The 17,366-nt window shown below is 35.5% G+C and overlaps 1 protein-coding gene across 1 annotated transcript; it reads right to left on the bottom strand.

The window, feature by feature from the left end:
* Positions 1-555: 555 nt before the first annotated feature.
* Positions 556-16,821, bottom strand: lhcgr (luteinizing hormone/choriogonadotropin receptor). Its single transcript, XM_042769512.1, is given in 13 exon segments — positions 556-1,947; positions 1,950-1,987; positions 1,989-2,402; positions 3,634-3,699; positions 3,901-4,086; positions 5,175-5,249; positions 5,508-5,576; positions 7,023-7,100; positions 7,403-7,477; positions 8,245-8,319; positions 8,465-8,539; positions 9,921-9,992; positions 16,372-16,821. Coding segments are annotated over 13 exon segments (2,142 nt in total). The 5' UTR covers positions 16,527-16,821; the 3' UTR covers positions 556-1,183.
* Positions 16,822-17,366: the final 545 nt, after the last annotated feature.

The raw sequence follows: 17,366 nt of genomic DNA, 5'->3' as shown, positions 1-17,366 counted from the left end.
TATACTATATTATATATATATATATATATATATATATATATATATATATATATATATATATATATATTAAATTGCCTTACTAAAAAGTGAGCAATATTACATGTGTTTGAAAATAAAAATGAATAAAAAAAAATTAAGGTGCCCTTGAGCAAGGCACTGAACCCCCAACTGCTCCCCGGCGCCGCAGCATAAATGGCTGCCCACTGCTCCGGGTGTGTGTTCACAGTGTGTGTGTGTGTGTTCACGGTGTGTGTGTGTGCGCACTTTGGATGGGTTAAATGCAGAGCACGAATTCTGAGTATGGGTCACCATACTTGGCTGTATGTCACATTACTTTCACTTAATAAAAAACATGAATTAAATAAACATATTTAAATATGTCTATCAATTTGTCAATTTAAAAAGTGATTTATTTATTTACATTTTTTATGTTTGAATTATTAAATCAATAAATTGATTTTTCATTATATATTTAAGTGGCACTCTCAGTCCTCCATAGCCTACCAGGCAGATTCAAAAATACGTTGTCTAGTTTAGGAATTCAAGTACATAATAACAGACTACAAACAAGTTTTGCTTGAATTTTATTAGACCTCAAATACTACATAGTAACTAAAAAAAACGTCCTTCATTTGTAATATTCAAAACAATAGGCCTAGTTTTGAAATTTGTCCACAAAGTGGCGCTATTCCATAGTGTTCTATATAAAACAGACTGGAACACGTTCTTCAAATATCAGTGATAGCAACTAGCTGAGTTATATAACTTAGATATAGGCCTATACCTTAAAGAAGGAAACTCTTTTCCACATTAAAAGACCTTAAACTGACAAATTAAACTTTTTACAGCAATTATGTAAAACAATAATCAGATTGAATTCAGGCAACAAATGGATAAAATGCTCTTGTTGATGTTCCCACCTCACTGTAAAATAAGAAAGATCTTGTAGAGATTGTCACATAATGTGGCTTTTTGCTTTTTGATGCATCATAAGCCTCTAGATTCTCTGTCAAAAGACTCATGTGTCTTCTGGATTATAAGTCGATACATTGACAGATAAGAGTGAAAATGAGTTGCATTGTCCTCTGAAAACCAAATCATCTTCCCAGATAAGATTGAACAAAGTTCAAGGGCAGAACACCAAGAAAATAATGGAATTAAATGAGTCTGAATGTCCGTTTCCCTACACCCTTTGCATCTGTGGTCGAGGTGTTACGTGAGGAAAGCTGGACATCCACACAACAGCGCGAGGAGCTTTGGAGTTCTTATTGGAGCCGGAGCTGCTCTTGCTTCGGTTGACGTTCTCCGAGCAGTACGTCTTCATTCGGTACAAGTTGGCTTTGCTCTCGCAGCAGCCCATGGAGCTCAGAAGGATGTATGCATCCTTTCTGAAGGCCCTGGTGAAGATGGCATAGAGGAAGGGGTTTGCGCACGAGTTGATGGGGTAGAAAAGCACAAGGAGGATCTTAGAGTTGGTCACCGTGATGAGCGGGACTTTGAAGGCCGCAGAGATGGCGAAAAACGAAATGGGCGCCATGCACAGAAAGTCGGTGAAGATCAGCACAGCCATGCGTTTGGCGATCTTGGTGTCGGCGGCGCGTCCAGGGAACTCGGGGTTGCGAACGGCGGTGTAAATGCACACGTAGCAGCCGCAAATCACCAGGAAAGCCCCGACGTTGAACAGCAGGAGGAGTATAACGTAGGCTTGGGATAAAGGCGTCTCGATGTCCATCGGCAAACACATGCTGACTTTGTTGTAGCTGCTGACGCCCATTAAGGGGAGGAGAGCCATTCCTAAGCAAACCACCCATCCGACAACCATTATCGAAGAAGCGTGCCTCAATCCCAGACAGCGTTCCAGATGGAGAGCATGTGTGATCGTGTGCCAGGGCTCTACGGTTATGGTAGACAGAGTATAAACGGATAGTTCGCCGCCAAACACGGACAGAAACCGGCGATCCCGCATCCCACTCCAGTTTGCCACTCGAGCATGCTGGCTGTAATGCCCTCGTGTCATGAGATCCACGGTGGCGATCATAAGCAGATACACGCCGATGCAGAGGTCGGCGAAGGCCAGGTGGCACATGACGAATTTGGGGACGGTCAGTTTGCAGCGGCTGGTAAATAACACAAGCAGCACTGTCAGGTTGCCGACGATGGCCAGAATGTTGATGAACCAAATAGCCACCCGCAAGAAGCCGAATCCGGCAATGTCCTCGCAGGGGTTGAAGGCATCGGCCTCTGGGCTGCACTGGAGGGCCGGTCGGCGCTGACACAGGTCCAGCTCTGGGTAATAGAAGTCCATGCTGCCAAACACGTCCTCAGCTGATGTGAATCCAACAATGTCAGATGCAAGAGGACCATCCAGCGTAAGAGAATCATCAGAGGCGACGTCAGATGGACTGAGAATGAGAAACAGTCATGTCACAGTATGGTGAAAAACATGACACAATACTTTTAATAAGTAGTTGTATATATGGGGCTATTATCGTTAAATAAAGCTAAAACCATAATAAAACTTGAAATAAAATAGACGTTACCTAAAATAAAATACAAAATGAAAAACTGTAGGCTTATTTTATTTCAGATAGCTACCAAGCAACGTTTCTCATTTTCATTCTAAATTAATTTCATTCTAAAAAATTAATAAAAGCTATATAGGCATATTAAAAAAAACTAATAAAATGATAAAGACACAACAAAATCTCTAGAATGTTTGACTAAAATATACATCAGGAGTACAGAGCTATAAAATTTATATGGATTACGTAGCTCAGATGATCTGGTCTCTGAAGAATCTGACTGAAATAAAATAAAATATATTAATAAAAAAAATTTAAAACTTAAACTTTTTTTATTTTAGCTAGTTGCTGAGGCTACATCTTTCATTTTTGTTTAGTTTAACTTGGAGTACTAAAATAGCTAAACTAAAACTTAAATAATATATAGACGTAAAAAACACTAATAAAATCACAAAAACACAACAAAACTTTCTAAAAATTCAAAATATTAATAAAAAACTTTAGTAGTAAATCAACGATACTTAAATAACACTGAGAGGTTAAGCTTATATTACACCATAGAATACATAATGCAGTACTTAATGTCATTTTTAGAATCTTCTGGAACGTGAAGCCACTGAAACATTGTAACATTTGTTTCATCTTAAATATTTTGACATTAATAAAATCAGGAACAAATTAGGCTATTTTTGATATACAACCAGAGCAAAGAGCTATGAAATTCATATGGATTGCATACAGTAGGTCAGTAAAATTTCCACTTTTTCCACTCTTTGCAGAATGCAAGTTAATTGATACATGATACATTTTGAACACTTCCTCTTGTCATTATATATATATATATATATATATATATATATATATATATATATATATATATATGTGTGTGTGCTTTTGTTATTTTTTATAAGTGCATTAAAGTGGATACATATGTATAATTTGAAATGTTTTTGAAAAAAAAACTGTACATGATGGAAAGTTTTTTTGTTAATATATATATTTTTTAAACACAGTATCAAATGAAGTATTATTAGGCCTTTTTTTGTAAATCAGCAGCATTTTTTCCCAAGGTACAGGGCTGTGCAATCAGAAAACAGAACTTTAGTCTTACTTAGCTGGCGAATTGTCAACACAGTTTGATGATCCATTTTTTAATGCAGTGATAACAGATCCCTCCCTGTATGAGAACCAGAAAATACACATAATTATAATATTAAAAATAAATCTCTGCTGCTTAAATCTTATTGGAGCTCTATGTTTAATCTCATTATGTCAATGATTTTATGACGTTCATTCAGCGAGAAGTGATGCTCTTATTAAAAATGACAACCAATAAGATGAAATTATATTTTATTCCCGTTTTGATTTGTGTGTTGACCTGTTGGAGTCCCAGCTGAGCAGAGCGCAGCAGTGGCTGGGATACGTGAGCTGCGCTTCTCTCAGGCTCTTCAGTCCGTTCAGAGGAGGAAGTCTCTTCAGAGTGAACGCTGAACGAGCCACCAGCATCAGCACAGACTCCAGGCCACGAGAGGGCAGCGTCTCCAGTGCCGTGGATGACACATCCCTGGAGGTGGACAACAGAGAGTGAAACGCTGCATTTAGAAGAGTAGCGCGCGTCCCAATTCTATGGAATCTTAGAATAAAGAAAGCTTGATTGTGACTTTAGACTTTTACATCTTGCAGTTTTGACTTTTTCGTTTATATATCACAATTTTGACTTTTTTTTCCTCACAATTCTGAGTTAACATAGCAATTCTGATTTTTTTTCTCAGAATTGCAAATTTATATTTCGCAGTTCTGAATTTACTCACAACTCTGACTTTATATCTAAAAATGCACCATTTTCAAGATGTTTATATGCAAGATTATATCTCACAATTCTGAATTCATCTCACAATTCTGATTTATTTCTGAGAATTGCAAATGTATATCTCACAACTATGAGTTTATATCTCACAATTCATACTTATTTTCAGAATTCTTAGTTTATATGTTACAATTCTGAGTTTATATCTCACAAATGATACTTATTTTCGGAATTCTACATTTAAATCTTACAGTTCTCAGAAATGCAAGTTTATTTCTCACAATTCTGAGTTAACATAGCAATTCTTACTTTTTTCACAATTTTGACTTCTTATATCAGAATTTAAAAAATAAAAATCTTGCAGTTCTGAATTTATATCCAGCGATTCTGAATTTTCTCACAATTCTGAGTTTCTGAGCAATTCCTTTTGCTAAAAATGCACCATTTTCAAGATGATAAACTTGAGCCATTTGCCAAATTAAACATGCACATTAAGCATGTACTCTTCCTATCATCAGTGAATGACAAACTTTCAGTTATATATGTGAATCTGGACACCACCTGGGAGGTGCTCAGTCCTGCTTCTTTGTGCTCCTGCAATCAATCACACCCAAACCAGCCAAGCAAGGTCTTCAGGTTTTCTTGAAAGTTAAAAGCACGTGTGGTAAAACTCTAGTTCAGAGTAAGGTAATGCACCATCTTTAGTCATTCACACCGACATCTGATAAGACTCGACACAAAGCACTCGGTCCAGAGAAGAGGAAAGGCGAAATGAACTCTTCACAGTCAATTAGCAAGAGAAAAGGAAAGTCTTGACAACAGTATTTCAGCGTCATATCACTTACAGCATAGTGGGGCCAAACGCTCCTTTGAAAGCGTCTTCATGAATCACACGCAGCTCTTTGTTGTTCTTTAGAACCCTGCAAAACAAACAGATTATACTCTGATTTTACACTGATAGTGTCGGATTTACTTTGAAACTATTTTCACTCAGAAATTGCTAGTAAATTTCACAAATAATATAGTATTATAGTAGCATTATAGTATAGAATAGTATTTTCTACAATAATCTTTTGTTTACAACAAAAAATATTGTTTTTACAGTGTAAAGCACAAAACTGTAGAAGTAAAGCAGAACTGAAAGGAGATTAGTGTATCCATAATTTGTCAATATTTACAGTTTATCTATTTTAGTTCCATTGAAGGCATGGCTTTCTATTTCTTGAAATCCATTGTTAAAGAGATTCCTGAGAAGACACAAAAGGGGGGGGGGGGGGGGCAAATATAATTAGCACATAATAAAAATTATATATTTAAAATACATTTAAAAACTATACATATAAAAACCATATTTGCTGACATATCGCACAAGACTCACTAATATAAAAATTAGAATTAAACTTTATTTGGAGTACTAATTTTTCACAATGCATAATGTTGAGCCTAAAATGTGTTTCAGTGTCACTATTGAGAAGGATTGTATGATCTTTGGATGATGTCAGTCTTTAAATGCAAGCATAGGAAAACTGACAATTATTTGACTGCATAAAGATTGTAATCCCATAAAATTGATTTGGCTCTTTCTTGCTTTTGTGCAATACTCTTTAAAACACCAATATACTGTAGTACTTCTGGTTTTGTTTAACTTGTTTATTATAGGGGTCATATCATGGGGAGTAATTTATTGAAACTAAAAATGCAAAATTTAAGATCATTTCAAACTTGTGCATGGACTGATTGTTTCAAACTGATCTTAATAGTTTGAGGAGTGATTGTTTTATGGATCTGTCACAATGTAATGCAAAAAGGCTGCTATTAAAGGATGAGGCAGTTAAAAACCGAACTTGATCAAAAAGCAAATCCACAACTCAGAAATAAGAGCTGCAAAAGAGCTGCATTCATTTCAAGGGGGCTTCTTACATAGTTGATTTTAATGCATAGCAGCAAAATGGCCCATTTATTTTTTTAGGGTCAGAGAGGGTGGACAATGGTCATACAAACTAATTTAAGGCAAAAAGAAAAGTAATGATTTGATCCCTTTGACATATACATTATAACAGATTAATTGGCCACTTAAAAACCTATATTGATCAATTGTTAATGTGAATATTGTGAGGAATACATATCCTTCAATGTCAATGTCCCAGTTTGGGGTTTAATTTATGTTTAAGCAGAAAATATTATGAAATATTATTACAATTTAAAATGGGTGTTTTCCATTTGAATATATATTAAAATGTAATTTATTCCTGTGATGCAATGCTGAATTTTCAGCACCATTACTCCAGTCTTCAGCGTCACGTGATCCTTCAGAAATCATTCTGATATGCTGATTTGCTCTTTAATAAATATTTCTTATTATTATCAATGTTGAAAACAGTTGTGCTGATTAATATTGTTTGTGAAGACTGCGAACAGCATTAATTTACAATTGAAATATTTTGTTCCATTTGAAATGACTTTATTGACTCTTGATCATTTTAATGTGTCTTTGCTGAACAAAAGTATTAATTTCTTAAATAAAAAAAGAAAACCTTACTGACCCTAAACTTGTGAACGGTAATAAACCTGGATGACATGTAACCTGTTACTAACATTAGAGAACTGTGAACACGTGAATGTATTCTGAAATTATTGAAATATAAATAAAAATTTGTAGAATTCCTGATCTGAACATATTGTGAGATACTTGCATTGTTGTGAATTCACTTGTCAATCCAATGAAAGCATTTGTTGGGACTGAACGCAGGTTGAGATTATCACAAATATACCTAAAAAAGAACAAAACCACTTTAGTAATTGAAACAATAAGTCCTTTTGCTGACAAGATAAATCTCACGGACCAAGTCTCCTAATCTAATACACCTGTGCTCTTCTCAGCCAGTGTTCTGGCTCACAGCTCTCATAGAGTGCGTATATCTGTATATCTTTCATAACACACCATTTTCTGTCAGCTCGAGAAAGATAAAAGACAGTAGCATGCCCGCATTACAGCTTCACTATTACTTTCCATCATTCAATCTCACGTATCTCATCTCTCACACAGACATAACAGCTGCAGGGTAAAACTCACAGAATGAAATCAGACTCCAGGGAGAAGATAGAGGTCAGGTCAGGGAATACACCTATGCCGGTGTTGGAAATGCTCCTGTAGACACACACACACACACACACACACACAAAACAATAGGACTTTTGCTGATACAAGAAAATAGAACCAACAAAACACTTAGAGGTTGAAGCCTGTTATACTACATTCATATTTTGAGAATATATATACATGTGTGTGTGTGTGTGTTTGTGTGTGTGTGTGAAAGTCACAGCATTCCTAAAAGTTACCCAAAAATTATTTATAATCTCATATATAACATTCTTTATGTAATTACAATTTTATATATAAACTATAAATATAAAAATATATAAAAACAATAAATATAGAAAATATAGAAACATAAAATGACATACATATATACCTTTTTTATACTTTTAAAAAATATTCTTTTAGATTTTAAAAAAATGCTACTACTGAAATACATCAAATATGGATAACAACCAGTAGAAAAAAGAAAAACATAAACAAGATCAATTGATCTCAGTTTATCTATGATATCTCAGTTGTATATATTTGTCATATATGCATATATGAGTCACAGTATTCCTAAAATGTACAAAAAATTTTTTATTTATAAAACAACCTGTAGAAAATAAAAGCAAAAGTTGTTTTTTCTAGATATCAATGATATTATTACAGAACAAATGGAAACTTTAAAGATTTTAACAGCAGAGATCTTAATAAAGAAAGCTTAACAATGTCTGAGAAGTTGATATTTGATTTAAATGAATATTGATTTCTGGTAAATATCAATTAAAATGTAATTTGTGTAGAAAGGCAGAGCTTGGGGATGAACTGCTTACAGATATCTCAGCTTGGGAAGGTGGTTGAACGCCCGTTTGTGAATGTGAACGAGGCTCCGTGTGTTCTGGATTGAGCTGGGACACGAGAAATCACAAACAAATGAGACATATTTGTGAAAAGAACTTTCTGTTCCAGTCTGTTTTAATTACGACAAGCAATTAAATACAGTCATTAAATGATCCGTGAATCACTTTCATTCTTCCTTGAGTGGTTGCTTACATCTCTGAGACATTCAGAAGATTGTTAAATGCTTCCGTCTCTATGGTTTCCACTGATATGCTCTGGGCGATTTCTCTGGATCCAAAAACAAGAACAAGAAAAATATTAGGTAACATGTCCCATAAACACAATGACAACAGGAATGTAGAAAGTACAGGTTAAATTTGAATTCATGGCATATAAACTTTGATAGATGGAGCTTAAACTGTCTATGTACATTTGAATGTCATTTAAAATATACAATATTAATGCACTGACTGACAGCAGCGGAAGTATAAAACCAGCTGGAACTGGAATTTGTTTCTGAAATATCGTGACTCTCATTAATATGATGTAAATGATGGAGAAACTTTGAGAGATTTTTGTTAATGTGTGTTTGTGAATAATCTAAATATTTCTGTCCAGTCTTTAGAAATCAAAGAATTTACAACATAATTGTTGTAATGCTGAATTACACTTAATGCATGCATTAAACAAATATGATGCTGTTAAAAATTTAATTTATGTCATTGCCATTTACTGTATCTCATTTATTAGTACATTAAAAACAAACTAAGAATTTAATATCCCATAAACTCCCATAAATATTTAATATCCCATAAACTCTGAATGGTACATGTGCTACTTCACATACAAATACTTACGAATACTAATGAGATTACGTTTCCCTGAATGAGAAAAATTGTGAAGCACCTGCTAATCTGTCTGTAACTCTGTCTCGTTTTTATTTAAAACAGTGATTTTTTTAGCCATGTTTCTTGTTCATAAAATGTTCTCATAAATGACAAAAAGCAAAAACAGACAATTACTGAAGCAGTACATTTGGCCAAAATACTTTTGCATCAGCTACTTATTAACAAAAGAAAAACAGCTTCACCATCATCTGTTATGGTCATTTATATAAACATGTCACATTGCATTCTTGCACATTCTAATTCAGGTTTATGTTTATGTTGTGGTTGCTTTATAAAGTTCTGCATTTTACATTTTAAAGACGTTTATAAAGGTTAGTTCCATTTGAATTTTTCAAAGTAGCCCATATAATCCAAACACGTCTTATTTGAAGCCATTTCGAAGGAAAGAGATGCTTCTTTTTGGACAACTGAAAGTAAGATTCTTCTCAAAATCCACTGGATTCTAATTGTGATATTAAAACTGTCATAGACAAAATGCTTCTCCTTTTAATGCCCCCTGTTCAGGCCAAAAAAGAATCTATTCTGTGCAAATGTTCAGACTGTTCCTCCTAACTTGGATGTCCTGAGCTTTTTTTCTTTTTCTAAAGGCTTCAAAGAAAATTGGCATTGAAAGCTTCTTCGATTTTCTTCACAGATCAGATGATGTGGAAATGAGTCTGCCGGCTTGAACAGGAGTGATGATGGATGGCATTACCCTTCACTAGACATGCTAAACATCTGGTTATCTGTTGTCATATTTTTTAAAAACAGTGACTACTCACATTCTTTTTACTCCCTTCAGGCCATCAAAACTGTGAGTGCTGATGGTTTTCAGTGAGATGTAGTTTAAAACTCTGAAATTGAGATGCACAGGATGAATTAAATTTCAAAAAACCCTTTTGCAACCATATAGCAACACATTAACAACCATTCAGAACAGAATATTCATGCATATTGGACAAAATTAATAAACTTGGTTATTCGGTGGAAAATTGGCATAAACTGAAAGGTTGGATAAGCCTCAAGGAAGTTGTACGTCAGCAAAGCACTTCTATCCTGAGAAAAAGCAGATAAAAGCTCATCCAGCAAGGACCACAAATCTGAAACGAACAGACAATTGACCTTCATTCTTTTAGCACTTAAACCACGTAAAATCATATTATTCAGAATAGTATACAACTGTGTATTATTCTTACTATTCCTGCCATATCCTTATTTGAAACTTCGGAACAGATTTGTAGAAATGTAGCATTGCAGCACTAGCTCACCAATGGATGCTCTGCAGTGAATGGGTGCCGTCAGAATGAGAGTCCAAACAGCTGATAAAAACATCACAATAATCCTCAAGTAATCCACACCACTCCAGTCCAACAGTTAATGACTTGTGAAGTCAAAAGCTGTGCGCTTGTAAGAAACAAATTCACCATTAATACTTTTTAAGTCCAAACTATTGTTTCCAGCTAAAATATGAATCCTCTATAATATTGTGTCTGAAAAGCATGAATCAAGCACTGTTTACAAGACTTTGATGTGAGAGGACAACAGGGGATGAACTTTTTCAAGCGTTATTATGGATTATGGACTGGTATTTTGGCCAGAAGCAATAGTTTAAAGTTAAAAACATCTTAATGATGGATTTGTTTTTTCCAAACATGCAGCTTTTCACTTGACAAGATTTTAATTGATAGTCCGGAGTGGTGTAGATTACTTGTGGACTATTGTGATGTTTTTATAAGCTGTTTGGACTCTCATTCTGACGGCACCCATTCACTGCAGAGGATCCATTCCTGAGCAAGTGATGTAATGCTAAATTTCTCAAAATCCCACAAAGAATCAAATTCAGATATTACAGCAATAATTCCAAAGGTACCGTAAATATTTAACAAATAACATTCATTACACCTTTAATTTCAAACAACAATCAAATTTTCCAATGCACTGCTAAAAATAAGGATGAAAATTGCTAGTAATTACATCACATTATGTCTCGTATGTCTGGGCCATGTTTAAATTAAGAGTTTGGAGACTTTGCACTCTGATAATTATCACTTAGGTTTGTTTTTGAGAGAGGGTCACCGTGCTCTCAGAGTTTGTAATTGTGAAGCGCTGCTTGATTCATCTCTTACAGTGCAGGTCTAATGATGTGAGTGTGGAGTAACTGCCCGGCTCTTGTTAGCGCTCGTGAAGCCTCTCGGTTGGAGTGGAGGCTGTCATATTTCCTACCCTCTGCTGTGCTGAGCTCATCTAAGGGTTGGATCTTTAAAGGGAGGTTGTGTAAGCTACTAGAAATGTGTCTGGACATGCATACAGACGCCTCAAATCATGTCTAAGTGCTAAAAAAAAGTATGATTTTTTTTTTTTTTTTTTTATTAATTCTTCTTATTTATTTATTTTGCTAAATATATGGTGGTATTTTCTAAGGAAAGTCTAAATACTTTTATATTATTATTAAAGGGGTCATATGATGCTGCTAAAAAGAACATTATTTTGTGTATTTGGTGTATAAAATAACAAATCTTCCAATATACTGACGTAGAGATGTGGAGGCGTGTTAGAACGAGCCGTTTCAAGGGGGCGTGGACGAGTCTTAACTTTTATAAAGAATATCTCTTTGGATTTGAGACTTTAAACTTTGCAACTTCACAGATCTTCTTTATTCACCAAGAGCTTGTAACACTCCAAAGAGAAAGGAAAATTTGAAATCGCATCATATGACCCCTTTAAATTATTTAAATTTGTTAAAAAAAAAATAAAAAATTTAGTAGTATTACAATAAAACGAATTATTATTATTATTATTATTATTTATCAAAATTGTGAAAATCTGTAGAAAACATGAACAGAAACTGTGTTAATGATATTTGCTACATATTTGTTTCAACCGCATTGGAATTAAAAACATTTTAACAATTTACAAAACATCAAAAAAAAAAAAAAAAAAAAAAAAGACAAGCAGTTGGGTGATTACAGTTTGGAGAGCTTTTACTTATTTTCAAGGACATTATTCATTTATCTCATGCCCTTGATTGCACATAACTCTTATCAGGGCTCAAGGTTTCACTAGAGGAAGAAGATGATTTCAAGGCCTCAAGGACATAAAACACAGACTCTCTTAACACAATCAGCTCAGCGGGCGCAATGGCAAGCCGAAACGAGAGACCCGTTAGTCAGACAAAACTACTTGACCCATCTTTTTTGGATAGTACTTTTCACAAGCTTGCCACATGTCAACAACTCCCCAATTGCTTTTTTCCAAAAAGGTAGAGGTGTCATGCGTAAGCAGGACTATAATGAGAAGCATATATTGCATCACCGCTGCTGCTTAGCAGGACTAACAGCTTCTAACAGGCCTGTTAATGTATTCAGAGCAAAAGTAAACTAACAGGTTATTGTGATCATGCTAACAAACTGGCAGGAGATAGAAAAGTTAAGTTTCAGTTTTCAGTTAAGAGTCAATCTGCATTTTGGTAGAGGCCTTTTTTTACTTTAGACCATGCATTAGCTGGAAAATCTAGGATGAAAATACTGTTACCCTTCTATGTCCTCAAGCCAGCAGGACCGGTTTCTGAAGCACGTATTAAACAACTCCACGTAGCCCATGACATCACAGACGGGCACCCAAAAGTATAAGAGGGCACCTGCGGAACACATCACCAACTTTTGTTGTCTTCAGGAGCCGTTTGTTTGACAGTGCGTGTGAAGGTGTTGTGGAGAAACCAAGGCAGGTGAGCATTTTAGAAAGTGTGTGACGTGACATACAGCCAAGTATGGTGACCCATACTCAGAATTCGTGCTCTGCATTTAACCCATCCAAAGTGCACACAGCAGTGGGCAGCCATTTATGCTGCGGCGCCCGGGGAGCAGTTGGGTGTTCGGTGACTTGCTCAAGGGCACCTCAGTCGTGGTATTGCCGGCCGGAGACTTGAACCCACATCCTTAGGGTTAGGAGACAAACTCTCTAACCATTAGGCCACGACTTCCCCATGCCTCCGTGTCTGTGCCTCTGTGTCTGAGGTTTCTGACACCCGAGGATGCACTCGATCTATGAGTTATGTGTCTTGGTGGAGAGCTTGCATGTTCAGTGCTCGAGGGATCAAAAAGAGCTCATAGTGAGAACTTCAATGAGAAAGCTCCATTCGCTTTTGTCCCTCTTCTCTGCGTCTTGCGGTTCGGGTCCCACTGCTGCTGAGGCACAGTGAAGACTCTGATCACTGCGTTCACACGTTGAGCTTGCAGAAAAGTGTGAAAAGGGTATAGACCTTTTCAAAGCGTGTGATGCTGGATGGTGTGGTGGTCGGCATCATAGATGTTCTTTTTCTTTTGTTTTATGGTATCTCTGTTATAGTGTTATATTGGGCTCAGGGCATGGATGTGGTTGGCGATGGCGATGAAAGTGTGAGCACTGAATCCTCCCAACCTAACTCCAGCCCCGGGGAAATGTTGGGAGTAATGGCACACACCACTAAAAGGCTTGATTTAGTCTGTTCACATAAAGGCAGATGCCCGCCCGTGGCAGATTAGACGAGTGCTTTTTTCAAGTAGTCTGTTTTCGGGCTGCTCCCCTTATTAGTTTTTTTCAAGTAGGCAGACCCTGAGCCTCTTCTAGTCATCTCCCCTCAGGGTTTATAAAAGATGGTCTACTTCCTATATCTTATCCCTTAAGCTTAGTCAGGTAGTAGGGCTGGGCTGGTGGGCTGGTGGGCTGCCCCCCCCCCTCTATGTTTTTTTTTAGTAAACCCTCCGCATGGGCCTTGCATGCTGCTTTGGGTCATTGTAACATAGCCTTCTGAGGTTAGCTGAGTTCTTAGCTTGGTTAATGGGATGTCCTTCCAGACTGGCTAGGTTCCCCATTTTTCCCGAGTTATGTAGTTGTCCCAGGTGTCAGTGGCTTGCTCCCTTTCTGAGTGAAAGTTCGGTGTATGTCTGTCGCTTCCCTTGGCGTTCTCTCACCAGGTGAACAGGCATGCACAGTGGCATGGCTGAGTGGGCATTCAGTTCCCCAAAGTGTTCGCTAGAGGATGCAGCTTGAGTCCCTAGAAGGGGAACGTCTCAGGTTACGCATGTAACCATGGTTTAATATATATATATATTAAAACAGTTAAAAATTAAATTGTTTCTTATACAGTGACTGGAAGAATAATGGAAATTAAAATAATAATAATAGTTAAAATATTAAAATGTAATTAGACTTATTATTTCATTATTAGTAGTATTATATAATTTGTTCTTATTTTTTACTGGCTCTTCACTTGTCTTTAATTATGTTCAAACTTTCTTAGTTAGGCTAGTAGTTTTTGCTGTGGTATCGAAAAAGTATTTTAAGTAATAAATGGAAAGCAAAGTTACACTGAAATATTTTTTCTTGCAATATTGCAATTTTTTTTCTTACAATTCGTCAGCCAAAACAATGGCTTAATGGCAAAACAATGGCAAGTTATTTTCAGTAAAATGTATTCTGTGTGGACTGTATTTACAAATTTGTACATTTTGCAGATATTAAATGAGTAAATATAGATAACTGTTTATTCACTATTCAGATAACTGAATGGGACACATGTGTTTAGACTACAAATGCATTTGGGATGTTATGAAATGGAGCCACAGATAAGCACGTCCAGTGTCTCTTTTGGGTTGTTGTTGCTACAGTACGTGTTTGTTGTTAGATTTGCATGAGTCTTTAAAAATGCACTGAGAAGAGAATAAACTGAATACAGACATACAATCCCTGAGAAGAGGGAATGGCCTTCCAATTCACACATTAAAACAAAATGACATACTGTACCTCCTTTCAGCTGCCCTCTTTTTCCAAATTAACATTCTGTACTGTAATACAAGCATTATTATGAAATAATTAAGCTGACGACTTGGGTGTGTCAGATGTGTTTTATGTGTTCAGGTACATGATATTCAAGAGGTTCATTATCAAAGTGAATCACTGTCAACAGACTATTCAGCATTAATTCACACAGTCCCTATTAGTTTTATGAATCAGCAAAAATGTCTAAGTAATAATACTAATTAACTAATTAATGATTACGAATGAACATCACGTATACTGTACCTGATGTGCAGTTGCATATAAACGGCAATAAACAACACATATACACACACAATTATTTAAATAATTTAAATTATAAAGTATCATTATTGTTGTTTATTATTAATACTTCATACAGTATATATATATATATATATATATATATATATATATATATATATATATATATATATATATATAATGTATTAAATAGTAAAATATAAATAGTTTCTTATCCATTGACAAGTGATGAGCATAATGATACTTATAGGAATGATGTGATCTTGTTATGGGTAAATGTAATTTTCTTCTTATGTTTTACTCCATGAATGTGTCTCAAGGTGGGTTTCATGGTTAAAAGTCAATTTCTGATGCAGAAACGAACCGTCAAGTAATGATTATAAAAACCCATCTAACGTTTCCACCATCACTGTCCAAATGCAACTCATTTTGACCACAGCGGGGCATGTTGTCACATTACATGGGCTAAGATGTCATAATGAGAACAAGCTGTTTATTGATTCTGATTGGAGAATTCATTTGAAATATGAAACTGTAGTAATAAAGTGAAGAAAAACCGTCTTCCATTTCAAGTCTATATTAATAATGTATTAAGAATTATTTTAATACATTATAATTATTAATGCATTAACTAAATATTGGCTTTTCAGCAAAAAACTTCAAAAGTGTAAAATGTACATACTGTACAGTACATAAATATTAAGCCTTTGTTTTTACTGATGAGTTGTAGAAGATTACAGCATATTAAGCGTATGTGACAACCTGCCCCAACCTGACTTATATGGAAAATGTAATTATGTTATATATACCCCATGTGACAACTTGCCCCGGTATCCTATATACAGTAGATCGATGGAAAAAAGATGGTGTGGAAACAATTTTCACTCAGAAATCGCTAGTAAGCTTCAAAACCAATTGCAAAGAAAGGACAAAGTAACACTTTGACTTAAACGTGAAATTTTGAAGTAGAAGTATTTTCTTTTAATTTCAAAACGTAGGCTACTCCAATAATCTTTCAAAATTAAAAACGTAGGCTACTCCATTTATTTTTCCTTTTTTTTTTTTTTTACAGTGACACTGAAATGTAAAGTGGAACCAAAAGCACACGTCCTAATAAATGAATGCAGTACAATATGTCTTTAATGTTTAGTTGTGTGTGAGATGCAGTGCGCTTACAGTCTGCTGTGAGTTCTGCTCTTCAGGCTTTCCGTCGCGCTGTTACAGGTGATGCTCTTCTGAGAACAGCGGCAGATCTCCGGACACACGAAACACACACCGCCGCAGAAAGACATCAGCAGAGGAGAAACAAGAAGCAAGAGAGATCTCAGCATTGTCCCGTATTGTCTTCACCTTTTTTAAAGCAGTGAAATCCACTTTGCTCTCGCCGGGCTCCTGACTGGAGATCGAGTGAGTGCGCGCTGGAGACTGATGGGAAATAAACGCGATTGGCCGACTCCTCGAGTTGCTTACATTTTGATGAGTTAGTTAGGCGATTGATTTATAGCTTCTTTTCTGATAGTGCAGCAGCTACTTGCTAACAGTCCTTTCACGGAATCAGGTCTGGGAGAAGAGCTCACAGATAAACGGTATGTCTTGAGTCATATCAGAAATAACAATGAACGCGCTGCGTGTGGCCCGTCAAACTCACCAAACAGACACACACACACACACACACACACACACACACACACACACACACACTGTATAGACAGACATACATGTAAACAACAAAGAATCAAGCATATATATATATATATATATATATAATATAGGCTACATATATATATATATATATATATATATATATATATATATATATATATATATATATATAATATATACATATATATATATATATATACATACATACATACATACATAACACATACACACACACATATATATATATATATGGAATCAACATGACGTCATCACAATTAGTCATAAAAAGTTATTTTAAGAAGTCAGGTTAGGTCAGGTCAAAATATAGGCTACAGAATAGAAAGACAGACATAGATAGATAGAGAGACAGACATAGATAGATAGATAGATAGATAGATAGATAGATAGATAGATAGATAGATAGATAGATGACATATACATTCTAAAACCTATCAATACATGTTGATATTATAAGAAAATATCAAGCTAAAACACACACACACACACAC

Source organism: Cyprinus carpio, chromosome A13, assembly GCF_018340385.1.
Source record: "Cyprinus carpio isolate SPL01 chromosome A13, ASM1834038v1, whole genome shotgun sequence".
NCBI classification, from domain to species: domain Eukaryota; kingdom Metazoa; phylum Chordata; class Actinopteri; order Cypriniformes; family Cyprinidae; genus Cyprinus; species Cyprinus carpio.
Note: the sequence above shows the minus strand (reverse complement) of the source record. Positions and strands in the feature narration are given on the sequence as shown.